Raw genomic sequence first — 17,747 nt, forward strand, 5'->3', positions numbered from 1 at the left:
TGTGCCGCCATGCCCAACTAGGTTTTATTTTTTATATTTTATTTGGTAGAGGTGGGGGTCTCCCTGTGTTGCTCAGTTTGGGCTTATGGAATCCTCCCACCTCAGCATCGCAAAGTGCTGAGATTACAGTCGTGAGTAACCGTGCATGGCTTACCTATGTCTTTTACGGAATAAAGAACAGACGGAGTTCAAATATCTGAAATACTCACTATTTTTAAACATTGAATGTATATTTGGACTTTATTTGAGCAATTGTATTGTATGTAGTCTTTTTCCTAATATTACTGACAGTTGACTTTACAGTGACAATTCTCTTCCCTCTGTTTCAGTATCACATTCAGTTGATTTTCATCATGTTATTACTGGTATAACCTCATTGGCTTCTGCCAAAGTGTTTGAATGTATTCTTTGCTCAAAAATAGGAAATGGGGGAAAAAATCCTGATCCTTTTAAGCTATCTGTTTAATAGTCATTCTTTAATCTGTTTAATTCTCATTCTTTTATCTCAGTGGTTCAAGTTCAAAGTTTGTCAACACATTATTTGAATAAAGGGCAACAAAAAAAGATGGGTTTTAAAAGTAAGATAAGAGTATTTTCTAAAATCTATAAATCCACAAGAGATAAAAATGGAAATCAAATATCTTGGCAATTTTCAAAGTATTTCGAAAATATTCAAAATATTTGAATATTTAAAAGAACACATCATGCTGTAAGTAGATTTGGAAGGGCAGGAAAATATGTCTGCAATAGAGATATGGCTCTTTGAAAGTTTCAATTTCCCTCAGTCTGCGATTGCAATTATGTTGTTCAAAGGTAAATAAACTGCAGAAAATCAGCCAACTTAATTGAAAACAAGCTGAGTTCTGTGTCCTGAAAAAGAAAAGAAAACTCTTCTGTAAATAAGCGGAATTGTTTTTACTCTGCTCACTCTTACTTATCTTTGGACAATTTCCCTCTTTCTGGCAAGTAGTGGTGACCCCCTGCATGCCTCTTGGCATTTCATGTCTCATGTTTTAAAATAGCTTTTAAAACAAATTACAGCTATGAAGTCAAGAAAAAATTTCCTCCATAATAACCTATTTTTCATGCTAGCAAATCATTAGTGTGGGAAAGTATTTCCACTTGCAACTTGTCATCAAACCTTCTGTACTTGGTTGATATTTTTCTTTAATAAAACAAAAATTACTGAGCTTCGAAAATATCTTTCCAATTGCAAACATATTTAGGACAGGGCAAGCTGTTTGAAATTATACCAACAGTTTGTAAATGTCATGCCCAATGTGTCAGCCAGCATGTAGCAGTTGGGTCTTGTCTACTTCAGGGTTTTGTAGAATTATTTATAGCACATTTTGTCTATTTTCAAAGTCTTTTCCAGAGAAACCATGCTAGTACGCTCCTAGATAACGCGTATGTTTCTAAACATTTGTCCTCTTAGTACTAGTACTCTTTGACCACAGTAAACTCAAAGCCTTTTTGTGTTCTTTGGAGACCATTCTAACACTTGAGTCAAGAGTTCCAACCAAGAACCTTTACCAGACACCCAATTCATTCAATAATTTGTCTTGAATACATTATGTCATTTCTAAAACCAAATTGTTTTTTAATTTAATTAATTTATTTTTAGAGATATGGTCTCACCCTGTCATTCAGGCTGCAGTGCAGTGGTGTGATCATAGCTTACTGCGACCATGACCTTCTGATCTTATGCTATCCTCCCACCTCAGCCCCCCACCCCAAAGTAGCTGGGACTACAGGCATGCACCACCATGTCCAGCTAATTTTTTTTATTTCTTTTTTAGAATCAGGGTCTCATTATGTTGCCCAGGCTGGTCTCGAATTCCTAGGCTCAAGTGATCCTCCTGCCTTGGCCTCCCAAACTGCTGGAATTACAGGTGTGAAGCACTGTACCCACTCCACCAAGTAGTTTCATATGCTTGCCTGGGTCACACAATTTGAAAGTCTACTGAAAACAACCTTACAATTGCTTGCATGTTCTGATTTTAAAATAGTCATGTATATGAATTTTGGAGGGATAGGGGTAGGACAGAGAGAAAAAGAAGGCAGCCAAACCAATAATGTAATGTTAGTAAACATTTATATGTCAGTGAAATTATTTCATTTCTCTGACAAGCACGGTTACACTCGTATAAATAAAGAAAAGGAATCAGTATCATTGCCATTTGGAAGCAACACGAACTTGAGAAGTGAAGGACTGGCTGGATGGAGGCACACCAAGTATGAACCAGATAAAAGTTGGTAGGGGATACCTCGTAGATTGAGACCTGTACTAGAATACTTCTCCACTACCACATCTTGCTAAACTGGTTTCTCTCTGCCCTCCCTATCAACAATACTTATTTAAATAGTCTTGCCAAGAAAGCCCTTCTAGAAGAACACTTTTCATTCGCATTACAATTGAAAGATTAGATAACATTGGTTGGAACCACAGGATATTATTTCAACACTAGGCTGGGTTTATTTTAATTGTTTTTTGTTTCAGGCTTATAAAAGTTGTTCATATCAAGGCACCCACCCACTGATGTGCCAGGTCCAGAATGCACTGCCTTGTCACTCCTGGAAGAATGATGCCATCTAGCGGAGGAGTTGCCAGTTCTTCTTCTGTCAATCAGAAATTGGGATATTTTCAAACTTTCACTATATTAGGCATGCTTTATTATCAACAGCTATTTTTTTAAAACCATCATAATTTTGCTAGTAATAAACATAAAGAAAATGTTACTGTTCTGCATGGTCAAATTTCCCAAATCTCCCAAATCACATTTTCCGGTACACTCTTATTTAAAAAAAAAGAAAGAAAGAAAGCTACTTATCTAATAATCTTCAGTTTACCCTTAACCAGTAAAATAATGAGACAGTTTTCCACCAACAAACAGTAAGAGTTATTGCATGGTCTTAAGAGGAACAATCTGAAGTGAAATTTTATCTTAGCAGATGAAAGGCAGTTAGTAATCAGAATAATGTAGATAGGTTCTTATTCAAAAAAACTGGTTATTACCAAACCTTCTAAAAATGCTATGGAGGAGGCTATTGCCAAGAAGTGTACATGCCTACTCAGGCTGGTCACTGCTTCCATGCTCCCCTTTGAGAGTGTATTTAATTTTTTTTTTTTTGAGATGGAATTTCACTCTTGTTGCCCAGGCTGGAGCGCAGTGGCATGATCTCAGCTCACAGCAACCTCTGCCTCCCAGGTTCAAGCAATTCTCCTGCCTCAGACTCCCAAGTAACTGGGATGACAGGCACGCACCACCACCAGCTAATTTTTGTATTTTTAGTAGAGACAGGGTTTCACTATGTTGGCCAGGCTGTTCTCAAACCCTGACCTCAGATGATCCACCCACCTCGGCCTCCCAAAGTGCTGAGATTACAGGCATGAGCCACTGCGCCCAGCCTGAGAGTCTGCCTTCAGTGGTTTTCAAACCTGGTGGAGCATCAGCATCAAGTATATAGAGATGCTGCCTTCCCCCTCCGAGATTCAAATATAATGAGCTCAGAGTGAGCTCAAGCATGCATATGGCTAAAAAAGAAGACATTCAAAAACAAAACTCCAAGGCTGAGCTACTGGTCTACTGTGAGATGACTGCAGACATCCCTAACTACTGTGAGGTCTAGTGGGACAACCGTCCACAGGCATCATGTGTGGTCTATCAGCTGCACAACTCTCCTTACAGTACCCTGTGGCACTCAGCATCTCCCTCTCCTCCCCACCTCTGACACCCAGGAGTCTGAATCTAGTGAGTCTTGACACTGAAGCCACCACCATCTTTTTCAATACAGTGGCTCTAGGCTCACCTGCTCCACTGGGGTTACATCTGACATGCCCAACAACCAAGCTCCATCTGAAATACCAAACTCTATCTTCATCCTTCTATCCCCAGAACTGGGCATTGTGCCTGGCCCAAAGTGTACATAATAAATGCTTTTGAATAAAAAATAAATGAATAAGTTATCTTCGCTAAGATATAGCAGTAGGGCTTTTTTGAATTTTGTTTCTGAAAATCATCTGCTGAAAATTGCTTTCTGGAAAGGAGAAAATTTGTTCTTGGCAATGTTCTTAGGGCTACTCTTTGTCGTGTTTAGAAGTGTTGATGATCTCAAAATAAACATGTGTTTTGCAATAGCTAGCTAACTAGACACATAAATGTATGGATCTATTTGTGTGCGCACACACACACACTTCCAGTGCCCCCAAACCGGACCTTTCCTAAAGCTTGCTGAGCTCTGAGACGACATCAAGTTAAATGAAAACAGCAGCCCTGCATGTGCAAGTGCTGTTTTGTGAAATATATTTAACACCCATATCTGTAACCACTAGTCTGAGGTCAAGGAACAGAACATCTGCTTCTCTGGTTGCCAGACAGAGATGATGACATGACAACATTTGGGTGAGAAATATTCATTTTCCTCTGCAACCACAAACATACTTACAAGAGCCAGAACTCATTCCAGATTGCCCAACATGAGGAAAGCACAACCTACAAATGTGGCTTGTTTTTGACAAAGAAATCATTTTTAGGAGATGGGGAATTTAGAAGCAAAAACAGCAGGATTCATCTGTGACTTCCCAAAGTCAAACACTAATGGAAACCAGGAACATAGGTCTGCGTAAGTGCCCTAAATACCATCAGCACAATTAGCCATTTATTCTACAAATACATATTGAGTGCTGTTTACTGTTTTAAGTTCTATGAATAGTGCAGTGAACAAAACTGACATAACTCCCTGCTTACTTTCTAATAGGCACAGGTAAACATTTATTGTGTTGACAGTACGCTAGATTATGGAGGGAGAAAAAAAAGGAAGGAAAAGCAATGGAGAGTGCTGGAGAGTAATAGGAAAGGGAATTCACGATTTTGATTAAGGGCTCAAGGAAAGCCAGACGGATAACGGGATTTGTAAGCAAGGATATGGAGTATATAAAAGAGCAAGCGGTGTAGACATCTGAGGAAGAATGCTCCAAGTCAAGTCAGTATAAACATCTGACGTGTCTGAGAAGACTCAAGATGTGGCCTGAGCAAAGCCGCTACTCACTGCCGTGGTTGTTATCCCAAAGTGACTGTGAACTCAACCACAAGGACCGGGTCTTATTTTTCAGGGTATCTCCAGGGTCCAGGATGTGATACAATGCTTTGTTCAAACAGTGAATAGCAAGTGCATGGGTTAAATTACTCATCAACAGAGTGACAGTGTGTGATCTTATCACCATGGGTGCTGTTACTGAAATCAAAACTCCCTTGAGTTACAAGCTGAGTGCCACACATAGTGACTGTGCACAGCACTGTGCTTTGAACACACACTATCCATCACCCTGTCCACCTTCCTGCACCAGCCATCTCAACCAACAGGAGCAGTGTGTGTGGGCACTCATGAAAAGACGGCAGGCTATTACCAAAAGAACTCTGCTTATGCCTCCCGTCAGTAAAGTTTGTGAAAATCAACATTCTGCTGATTTATTCATTGTTCATTGTATTTTCCTAAAGCCAAAACCAAAACTACTACAGAATTGCTTCAATGTCTTTTTTTAGCCCAAAGCTTTTTCCTAGCATTCTATTTACTTCAAATATTTATTCTATTTCCTTTCTTTCTCCTTATTCTGAATATTATTTGTTCTGTTAGATGAACATTCCCAAAGTGAAGGAGCATGTTAAAACTAAAGTTATCTCAGGAAACCATAATCTGAATAGTAACACTCTTAAGGTCTTGCATATTTTGCAAGAGGCAGAAGACAAATTCACTTATTTCTATTCTGACCTTTAAAAGCCACAGTGGAAATGTTTCATGATTGTTGTTTGGATAAAGGACAATTTTCCACCAGGATGGTTTCTGGTTAAATCATGTATCTCTGATTCAGACTGTACTTAAATTCTGACATCTCCCATCCATAAAAATAATGATGGTACCACCTCTGAATGATGTAACTGTTTTTGTTTCAAATTGTGTGGGTTTTTTGGTGGAGTTTGGAGTCAGAGTAAGAGTGGGCAGTTAGGAAGACGAGTTTAATTGGCCTATTATCTTCTAAGTGCAGAGGTCAACACTCACTGGCTACAATCTTCCAAGCATAGCTTTTGTTATAGGTCACACATAGTAACTCAAATTTATAAATTATAAATATTCTAATATAAATTTTATTTTCAAATACTGCCAAGTATAAACAGCAGGAATGGAAGAATGAGAATGATCCGTATCTGGTTTTTCATATGCCAAGGATTACCAATGGCCAAGCCCAGGACAAAATGTACTCACCACACCTTCTGTTTACTCTACCTCTGACTGCAATATACGACTCATCTTGTTAGTCTCTGCAACTAATACTAAAATTAGTACCTAGCTCTGAATTCAGCCACATCTAAATTACTATTTTCCTCTTTTTGTAGCCAGATAATATTAGAGCAAGAGAGGCTACTGTAGCTACTTTCAAATATAAATTGCATTTAAAAAATTTTAATTGAAACTAATACTGAGGCTTCATAAGTATTTGGAAACATCATTTATATATCTAGTCTCTATAATTACTACTGTGAAATGAACAACCTAAGAATGTAAACAAGTCTAAAAATACGTTTCCAAGTTTGGTATGATTATAAAAATTCTAACAGAAATAAATGCCTATCTGTTTTTCCCCCACCATTGGTCATTTAATTCAATATCATACACATTGCCAACACTTCACTGAACCCCTATAGTCTCTGCCAACTAGTAAAAAGAACAGCAAAGAAAAGTAATGATTAGTCAGAATATAAAAGATAATAGAGAAATATAGATTTCTATAGTGGATAGATAAAATTGTCTTCAATGAAACAGAATCTAGATATAATTCCAAGATACATTGATTTGTCTTTTAAAATGGTGTTCTTTAATCAAATTGAGTTCTAGAGTAAATTTGGAGATATTGTGATACATTTTCAAAATATGTAGAAAGGGCAACAATTGTTAAAAGAATTACAGCCAGAGAGTACACAAAATCCTTCCAGTAGAATCAGTACACTGCATTTATTACCATAGCATCTTATACACAGCATACGGTGAATGACCATTGACCTGATCTGAAACCTATCTCCCAATGCAACGTGTTCAGACAGGAGAATCGTAGGGGAACTGCAGAAGGGATAAGGAAGCAAATCTTTCAATCATGGTAACTTAAATCCCTTAATGTGACATCTCAACATCTCAATAATCAGTACATCTAGAGCCAAAAATCAAAAAATGAAAAAAAGAAAAAAAACCTGTAGAGTGTCTTTAAATCAAAACTCAGATGGGTGCAGTGGACCACACCTGTAATCCCAGCACTTTGGGAGGCCAAGGCAGGTGGATCATCTGAGGTCAGGAGTTCAAGACCAGCTTGGGCAATATGGTGAAACCCTGTCTAAAAAAAAAAAAAAAAATAGCTGGGTGTGGTGGTGGGAGCCTGTAATCCCAGCTACTCAGGAGGCCGAGGCAGGAGAAACCCGGGAGGCAGAGGTTGCAGTGAGTCAAGGTGGTGTCACTGCACTCCAGCCTGGGTGACTCCATCTCAAAAAAAAAAAAAAAAAAAAAAAAAAAAATGGAAAGTCATGTCTACTTGGGCAGCAAAAGCACCGTAGTTCCTTCTTAGTCTTTGAAACTGTGCTATTTACTCCCTTGTACTAAGTTTCTAGCTCTTGTCTTTCTGGTCCTGTTGAAAATGACTGAGAAGCGTATAGGGTGAAATCTGAATGGATTACCTCCATCTTCATTTATCCAGTAAAGAAAAAGATTCATAGTTCCCACTTCAGTGATCTGATTGTCCTCTCCATAGAGCCACAGGACCTGCTGACACCCATTTTCCACTGCTTCACACTGGGCAAAAAGAGAGGAGCCGTAATTCCTTTAAGAAAGAGAAAACAGATAGATTATAAACATACTTCATCCCCATTCCCTCATCTTCTACACTCTGATAGCCTCAAGTCCTTAATTCACATGTGGAGGTAGTGAAGGTATTATGTTCTTAATATATATTACACTCTCTAGTCAACTGCATAACATTAAAGAAAATCCCATTAGAGAATCTAAGCGATTTAGCTGCATTCATCGGAGAGAAAACAAGGTGGAACCTTGAAATCTTAACTTGAAATGTAACAATAGAAGAACACAGGTAAATAGCCAACTTAACGAGAACAGTTAAAAGTTACTGAGCATGCTTCCATACACCAAGCAATTTTACATAAATTATTTCTTTTAAATGTCATGCCAATACTATGAGGTAGACACTATCATTAATTCCATTGTTTAGATGAGAAACCAAGGTTTAGAGAAGCAACTTCTGTCAAGTTTCAGTAGAACAGCAAGTATGCATACTCTTATTTAAGACCTTTTAATGTATCCAAGGAACACATAATGCCCGATGTCTAAATTCCCCCAAAAGATAGGACAAATGTTCAAAGTCTCGATGCTAACCAAAACGTATTTCAAAGCTTGTTTTCTCAGCCTGCACCATTCATCCCAGATTATTTAAAATGAAAGGAACACAGCATATTCCCCTAGAATGATGACTTAGTTCTATAATACATTTAATGTATCATCTTTTATTTAAACTTACATGGGAAAATTATGGAGTATATTATAAAATGCAAATGAATATTTTAGACAAAACATGAGAGTCCTCAAATAAATGTCACGGCTACTTGCCTCCCTACACCCCTGGCCATGTAACCCACTAAGTCTGAGAAGTACTGCCATAAGATAGTCAAGGGTTGGGAATAAACCCTAGACCCCCTGTCATACTGTGAAATCCCCAGAAATACACAGAAACAAACAATGAAAAACAACGAAAACGACTACAAATGTAGTAATGCAAAACTCCTACATTACATTACATTACATTACATTACATTACATTACATTACATTACATTACAACGTAATCTGCCACAAAATGCCTATTTAGGTCTCTTGGACTATCTCTTTTACGTCTGGGTAAGATTACAATTTGTACTGTTGTCTATATAAAAGTGGAGCAGGAGGCCAGGAGCGGTGGCTCATGTCTGTAATCCCAGCACTTTGGGAGCCCGAAGTGGGTGGATCACTTGAAGTCAGGTGTTCGAGACCAGCCCCACCAACATGGTAAAATCCTGTCTCTATCGAAAATACAAGGATTAGCTGGGCGTCGTGGCAGGTGTCTATAATTCCAGCTACTAGGGAGAATGAGGCTGGAGAATCATTTGAACCTGGGAGGTAAAAGTTACAGTGAGCCGAGATTGTGGCACTGCACTCCAGCCTGGTTGACAGATTGAGACTCTGTCTCAAAAAAAAAAAAAAAAATTTAAACATTAGAGCCACATGTTAGTGTATATCTACTGTTTTCATCTGTACAGCCTCCCTTCCCACTATATTCCATACTCCTATAAAAACAGGGTTTTTACATGGAGCTAGGTCATTCTGCTTAGATTGACAATACAGCATCTTGCCCTACCACAGCTGATGACAATATAGCATCTTGCCCTGCAACAGCTGAATTAAAGAGTGGGCATATAACCTAAGATAGTCATGTGATTTCTTCTCTGGGTGCATTTATTCATTTTAATGTATATACCTTGAAATACAGGCATTTTCTCCCTTCTTGGGTTGTTTACTTCGAATGATATAAACCGGGCATCTGCTGTGTCCATGATCACCACACTTCATAGATGAAAGTATCTGAAGTGGGAGAGCCCTAGGCCAACATGGAGCCAGAGATAGAGGAAGAAAGGAAGAAAAAGGGGGATGTGCAAAGGACACAAGAAACTTGGAAATAATTGCTTGAGCCCCTAGCAAGTCCACTGCTAGCATCCTAGTTTCATAAGCCAATCGATCCCTGTCTGCTTAAGATCATTTTGAGTCGGTTTTCTGACTTGCAACTGAAAGAACATTGACTAACAGATGAAATACTCCAGTAAGCTGTGGAAAATAGATAACATACTATGGTGATTGCAGATGGAGCATGATGAGGTTGATGTGTACCAAGGTAATGTTAAGAGCCATTGAAATGGTCGGGCACAATGCTATAATCCCAGCACTTTGGGAGGCCAAGGTGGGAGGATCATTTGAGGTCAGGAGTTCAAGACCAGCCTGGCCAACATGGTGAAACCCCATCTCTACCAAAAATATAAAAAATTAGCCAGGCATGGTGGAGCATGCCTGTAACCCCAGCTACTTGGGAGGCTGAGGCAGGAGAACCACTTGAACCAGGGAGGCAGAGGTTGCAGTGAGCTGGGGTCGTGCCACTGCACTCTAGTCTGGGAGACAGAACAAGACTCCATCCCCTGTAACCGCCCCGCCCAAAAAACATCATTAAAAGGCCCTTAAAACATACATTTCTAAACACAGATGACAAAATGTAAATTCTTGGTCAATGTGGAGATGAAACAAGTCTGGTATACAAATAGGAAAGTATTGTTTAATGACCACAAAATGTCAAATAATCTTTATTCATAATTGATAGTAAATAGATGATAACTGAGTTAAATTATAAATGCTTTTTAATAATGAGTATAAACCAGATTGCAGGGGACATCCAGTAGAAAGACCATGGGCTTGGGGTTAACAGTCCTGGGTACAGCTCTTGCACTTCTACTATTTGGTACATGTGAACTTAAGCAAGTTAGTCCTTTTTTTTGCCTCATTTAATTCATCTGGCAAATAAAAATATCTGCTTTGGGTTGTTTAGAAAAAATAAATAATAACAATAAAAAACAAAAAAAAATTGAGTTACATGAGACTGTTATATCCTAATGAAATTAAGTTTTTAAAAAATAACCATTTTGGTGGGGTGTGATGGCTCATGCCTGTAATCCCAGTGACGGGAGACCGAGGCAGGAGGATCACTTGAGGCCAGAAGTTCCAGACCAGCCTGGGCAACACAGCGAGACTGCTTCTCTAAAATATAACTACTAAAAAAAAAAAAAAAAAAAAAAAAAAAAAAAAAAAAAAAACTATTTAACTTGAAATTTTTCTAATTCATAGACACAACTGTGAAGTTCTACCATACCCGAATATAAATCATTTTTCATATACAAAATGCCCTTTAGACTGTATTAAAAAACACATGGAGAATTCTCACAGGATGAATACTTAGCCTTCCAAAGAAGCTTCTAAATACCAATGCATACACACTTTTGAAAGTGTAGCTGAATTAAAACCATGTCTCCTCAGCTTCATAAAGCACTGGGCAGGGAAAGAGAATTAAAGACAGTGACTATTTCAATGCACTGAAAAGGAAAGGGTTTTTTGTGTTTAGTTGACTGATTGATGTATTATTATATTCTATAGATGGTCTTTATTCCCCCCCAAAATTATAATTGTCTCAAAGTTCTCTCACAGGTATAAGCTATATTATTAATGTACACAGGATAACTGACACCATGGTAATATAGTTGGGTTCCCGCCCAAGTGCTGCCAATATTCATAAGAGAAACATGTTCTTGGAGGAAACAGAAAAATGAAAAAGTGAAAAAGCTGTTGACATAGAAACATTTCAATATAGTTTTAAATAGAATAGATATCTGGGAGAATCGATATATTAAAAACATCCCTCCAAAAGAGTAAATTCTATTACCTAAAATTTAACTGATTGCTTCTAACATAAAGAGAGTCCAGGAGATGAAATGAGGAAGTGAGAAAGCCTCACAGTATCAGCGACTGTTAGAGGCTACTACAGGTTGAGGATCCCTAATTCAAAACTTTGAAATGCTCCAAAATCTGAAATTTTTGAGGGCCAACATGATGCTCAATGTGGATTTTGAATTTTCAGATTAGGGAAGCTTAAAGAGAAATATTCCAAAATTCAAAATCCAAAACACATCTGGTCCCAAGCATTTCAGATAAGAGCTATGCAACCCTTACCTGCCAGACAGCGTACTAAGTACTTAACCACATTATTTCATTGAGTCATCTAAAAGCAACCCTAAACTTTATTGTTCTTTTGAAGACTTGGAGAAAGAGAAGATTTAGTTGTAGAAGATCTCACAGAAGTTAAGTGTATAACTCCCAGATACCTGACTCTTAAAACCAAACTTTTAACCATATCATACTGCATTTGCTGAGAGCTTTCTATATGTCAAGTACTGTCCTAGGCACTTTCTATTATCTCAATCTGTGTGGAGTATTATTGCCTCAGTTTTATAAATGAGGAAACTGATAAATAGAGCAGTTAAGTAACATGCCCAAGGCAATTCGGTTGGTTTGTTTTTAAAGACGTCAGGTTTTTTCAGAGCAGTTTTAGGTTCCCAGCAAAACTGAGAAGAAAGTACAAAGATTTCCCATAACCCCTTCTCCCCATTCAAAGGAATAGTCTCCACCATTATCAATGCCTCACAAGAGTGCTACATTTGTTGCAATTGAGGAACCACACTGACACACCATTATCACCTGAAGTCCAGAGTTTTCATCAGTGTTCATTCCTGGTGTACCTTCTGTGGGTTTGGACAAAGCTATAATGACATTTACACACCATTATGACAGTTAGGTTTTTAAGCCAGGTCTTTCTGACTTCAAAGCTTGTATTCTTAAATGCAGAATCAGAATGCAAAGAAAAAAGAAAATACTAAGAGAGAGAGGTTGTGTGTGTGTGTGTGTGTGTGTGTGTGTGTGTGCGCGCGCGCGCACGCGCATGCGCGCGCATGTGCAAGAGAGAGAGAGAGAGAGAGAGAGAGAGAGAGAGGGAAAGTCTTATTCATTCCAAATTAACTAAAGAGTCACCTGGGACTAAAGATGTTTCTACAGAGCAAGACCTTTCTCTAGCTCAGTGCTTCTCAAGTTTGGCTCCGTGCTAAAGAATCCTGATGCACAGTCTCTGCCCCAGACCAAATAAACCAGAATCTCTGGAGGAAGGAACCAGGCATCAGTATTTGGTAACACTCCCAGGTGATCTCAATTTGTAACCAAGGTGAGACCCATTACTCTGGGACTCTCCTTTAGCTGTATGCAACTGTATTACTTTCCTCACTTCTGTATATTTAGAAATAGAAGGATAATGCTACCTCCAAACCTTCAAAATAGTGGCATAATCTCAGAATTTTTTAAAAAATGCTTCTCTCTTTTCCTCAGATGCACTTACATAGAAGCAGAACGTTCTTGAGCTTATGAGACTCCATAGGTATTTAATAATACCAATTAACTACGGGGGGGGGTCATAAAAAATGCTCAAGGGTAATTGTTGACTTAATTAGGTTTATAGATGTAAAAATACACAAAACTAAAGTTGACTCCAAATGTCTTTGCCAACTCAACAGGATAATACTAAATGCAGAATCTTTTGTTCCCCTTGTACTTCTCCAGGTCAGAAGCAAAGGATGAGACAGCCCTAGAACTTTTTGCAAGTGATAGGCATATAGGTTAAATGCCCATCCTTTTGGTTACCACCTTTCTTCTTGCCATTTTTAATCTATGAGTTTCAATACTTTCTTCTCTGGTCTCTTTCTTTCCTAAAAGATTTCAAGTCAATTTCCATTTATCGTAGTCCACCTGAGCCTAATCAATCAAAATGTTTTTAGAATAGATTTTATTTTTTAGAGCACTTTTAAATTCATGGAGAAACTGAGCAAAAAGGAACAGAATTTCCCTATTATACCCTTCCTGACTTCCTTCTCAGTTTCTCTCATTATTATCATCTTGCACTAGTGTGGACCACAAGTCCATAGTTTACATTAGGGTTCGTTATGTGATCTACTGAAAGCATTAATTTTTAACTTGCCTGCAGTGATCATGTATTCTATGATAGTGCATTAAATCATCATTTACAAAATAAATTACAACCTGCCCAAATACCGGTTAATAAAGATTACCTTTGCAATTTCTGTGCCCCCATGTTATCTTTTTCCTTGACAGGCAGGGGGAGCTAGAAAGCAATATTTTAAAAAGGGAAACTTTTTCCTTATTACTTCTCATCAAGATTGTTTATTTACTCTAATGTGGACCCTAAGAGAAGTTTTAACGAAGTAGTATATACATGGTATGCAGTGGCACGTACGCATATGCTCTGCAAAGTCTGAACCAGTAAAAAAAGAAATCAAGAGTCAACAAAAGGAGTTTTTAACCTAGCTAGCCTACGACACAGGAAGGCATGCTCTAAGCCAGAAAAAGGATAGACTTCCTAGTTCTAATGCACTCCATTTGGATTTCTCTACCCATTGAGGGAATGTAGTTGCTGAATTTGCCAGTGGGGATGACTTTTATAACTACCCATTTTTTATTTGAGAGAAAAGAAAAAGGAAATACAGCAAGACTACAGAAGGGTCAAAGCCAGTGGTCATTGCCTCTAATACCCCAGCACACGTCATGTGACTCTCCCCCTCCTCCTGAACCTACATGTCCTGCTAGGGCCCACAAGACTGCCACAGAGTCACCTCCTAGAACAGCTGCTGCCCTGAGTATGGAAACAACACCACTTGATATATGCAAAGCAAGAGTCCATGCTGCTTAATCCAGCTATTTTCGTTCACCCATAGGGGCATTCCCAACTCATAGCCAAGTCCATCCCCAAATCGTCCAACACTTTTCAAATGCTCTTTTATTACCTGCCAGCTACATATGGCCTATGAGACTGGCCTGACAGAGCCAAAGCACGGCTGTTCCTCAGCCAGTTGGCAGCAGGTGTGGCCACAATCTGTGGCAATGAAGACAGCACTTCAGTGAAGCGGGCACCTTCCCCAGACAGCACTCCCTGGAGCCAACTGAGAGCCTGGATCCCAGGGCCAGATGCTCTTTAATGCCGGCCAGCAACCTGCAGCCAGAGACCAGCGCCCGGGGGCAGTTCATTTAAAGGACTGATGTGATCGTTGTTTTAGTTTCTTTCTTTAGTTCTTGCCTAAGTATCATATCCAATGTTTCCCACTTATGAAGGGCCAAGGGCTATCCTTTAAACTAGCACATTTAAAACACTGAAAATTAGCTATGAAACACAATGAGTATTAATGTTTGAAAATTATTGTATGTGTTCATAGTGAAGTGAAGTGGCAATAACTAAATGGTCATGATGGGATCTTTCCTTTAGACAGAGACACAGATTTACTTACCCTCCCATCTTGCAGTCACCAGTTCCACCTTCCCAGGCTCTTACATACTTGGGATTGGCCCACAGGGACACTGGATTAAAGGTTCCACTTGAAAAATAAGGTCCCACTGGGCTCAAGATAACAAAGAGCAGGGCTTTAGTAGGTTTCTTGACTCCAAGAGAAGGCTGCAACAAAGCAGAAGTACACACAACTGTAACTTACAATGCAGACACCAGTCTTAAAGTCTAAAATAGATTTATGTCTGTCTCCCAGAAGAAGCCATCGAATGACAGGAACTATTGTCATACTTCTAAAGTTGAGTTACACAAAGCTTAATGCTTTTTTTTTTTTTTCCCAGATGGAGTCTTGCTCTGTAGCCCAGGCGGGAGTGCAGTGGCACAATCTTGGCTGACTGCAACCTCTGCCTCCCGGGTTCAAACAATTCTCCAGCCTCAGCCTCCCAAGTAGCTGGGATTACAGGCACATGCCACTATGCCCAGCTAATTTTTGTATTTTTAGTAGAGATGGGATTTCACCATGTTGGCCAGGCTGGTCTTGAACCCCTGACCTTGTGATTTGCCCACCTCGGCCTCTCAAAGTGCTGGAATTACAGGCATGAGCCACTGCGCCCAGCTGCCTAATGCTTTTTAAGAAGGAAATCCTGAGAATGGAGTACATACATTTCATTTTGCTTTGCTTCCTGAGTTACGATTTTAGCAGAAAAGCTAGATATGTCCATTTTTGTATGTTAGTAGGATTTTGGAGGAGAGACATATTTCTAATAGCTATCTGTATCACACCTTTCAAGGGTGCATTGATTGGGAATTGAGAAAGGGGAGAACCCAGACATGGTTTTAGTCTTTGGGGGGTAAAATGTAATATTTACTTCTCTAACTCATCTTTCTGTTTCAAAGCCTAAGTGACTGCTTCAGGACATGGCAGGGTCTTCAGCAGGTGGTAGATGCAGGGGAATGTGCCATTAGCACACCTGCCCACCTCAAGTAGCAGGTAGCAAGAGTATAGCTTCAATACAGGGATAAGTATTGTTAAATCAACTTTAGCCTACAGCTGCCTCATTACATATTTTAAGCTTGGCCTAAACGTTTCTCCGTACATCATGAACTATAACCTAAATGGACATATAAACAGACTGTAACCTAATCTTGTGCCAATCACTGAGTTTTGGCCAATCAAATGTGGCCAAACTATTCAAACTGTGTTCAGATAAGGCAAATGCTGAGCTATAACCAGTCCAGCTGTTTCTCTACCTCATTTCTGTTTTCTGTATGTCACTTTCATTTCTCTGTCTATAAATCCTCTTCTACCATCAGGCTGTGCGGAAGTCTCAGAGCCTACTCTGGCTGGGAAGGCTGCCTGAGTTGCGAATGGTTCTTTCCTCAATTAAACCCTTTTAAATTTAATTCGGCTGAAGTTTTCCTTTTAACAACATCATCAAAATATCAGGGAATGGATGCCTTGTAAATAACAAAGACAGAAGGCCATCTTTCCCACAAACACTGAAAAGTCAGAAGCCCATGATGCAAAATCATGCCAATTCCTCCAGCACTAGAGCAGTTACACGTAATTAGGATTCACTGTTTATTAAGCAAGAAAACTGAGAGACCCAGAGTTTTGAAGGCTACATATTATAAAGGTAGAAACGATCACTGGGCTATCCTCAGCAATTCAAGAACACATGAAGTAAAAAAAACAAGGTAGGACTATTAGGTTAAGAGTTTTGGGATATAAACCACTTGTGTCCGATCTTCACTAGAGCCCGGTCTACCTGGATAGGAATGGGGATCTGTTAGGGAAAGAACAGAGAATCTTTAGAATAGAAGAGACTCAATTTCAGCTGATTTTGTGGCTTTGTAATGTTTCTTGAAACTGGCTGAAAGTGAACTTTGGGATATTTTTATCTGAACTTCAATTAAATTAAACTTCCTTTTACCACCCATTGCCCCACAGTCCCTCACCCACTACTGAACACTCGGATCACCAAAATCAGGCAGGTAAAATATTCATGAGCATAAAAAAATATGTTTGTGCAAGTGCAAACCAATGCCAACTGAAAGGTATGCCACCTTCGGAAACAAAAAACTAATTTCATTAGTATTCCACCCGAACATGATGACCAAAGGGCCTGGGTGGCCACAGAACAAAGCGATGATGGATGATGGGAGTCTAGGTTAGAGAAATTCGTCTGCAAGCTACAACAGATTTTGATTGTTGGCTTGTGTTTGTTGTTTAATGGAGGCTGAAGATTAAAGGAAGACCACCCTACCAATAAAAGATAAAGAGACTCAAAGCTTCATTTGCCTTTTTTGGTTTCATTGTTTGGAAGGAAAAACCTAAACCCAATATACACACCTGCATTTCTTCCCAGCTATGATAAAACTTAACCATCTTACCTCTGCATCTTTATTTAACCTGTCAATTAGAAATGGTATTCATTTCATGGGGGCCTTGACGCAGAATATGTTTGATTTTTTAATGAATCCTATGATATGGTTTGGATTTGTGTTCCTGCCCAAGTCTCACGTCAAATTGGAGGAGGGGCCATTGTGCGGTGATAGGATCATGGAGGTAGATTTCCTCCTTGTTGTTCTCTGATTGTGAGTGAGTTCTCACGAGATCTGATAGTTTAAACGTGTGCCGCACTTCCCCTTTGCGGGCGACCGCGCCCTCTCGCGCCCTCTCGCGCCCTCTCGCGCCCTCTCGCGCCCTCTCGCGCCCTCTCGCGCCC

The 17,747-nt window shown here is 39.2% G+C and overlaps 1 protein-coding gene across 3 annotated transcripts in view; it reads right to left on the reverse strand.

Annotated features, from left to right (window-relative positions):
• Nucleotides 1–17,747, reverse strand: part of BCAT1 (branched chain amino acid transaminase 1) — a 111,228-nt gene that overhangs the window by 18,421 nt on the left and 75,060 nt on the right. For all 3 annotated transcript variants that reach the window (XM_017522994.2, XM_017522992.2, XM_017522995.2), the window contains exons 6-8: nucleotides 15,023–15,186; nucleotides 7,719–7,861; nucleotides 2,534–2,619 (exon numbers count right to left, since the gene is read on the reverse strand). In XM_017522994.2, coding sequence (XP_017378483.1) covers nucleotides 2,534–2,619; nucleotides 7,719–7,861; nucleotides 15,023–15,186 — 393 coding nt within the window. The remainder of the gene's footprint in view (nucleotides 1–2,533; nucleotides 2,620–7,718; nucleotides 7,862–15,022; nucleotides 15,187–17,747) is intronic.

The sequence above is a fragment of the Cebus imitator genome, unplaced genomic scaffold (genome assembly GCF_001604975.1).
Source record: "Cebus imitator isolate Cc_AM_T3 unplaced genomic scaffold, Cebus_imitator-1.0 Scaffold25, whole genome shotgun sequence".
NCBI lineage: Eukaryota > Metazoa > Chordata > Mammalia > Primates > Cebidae > Cebus > Cebus imitator.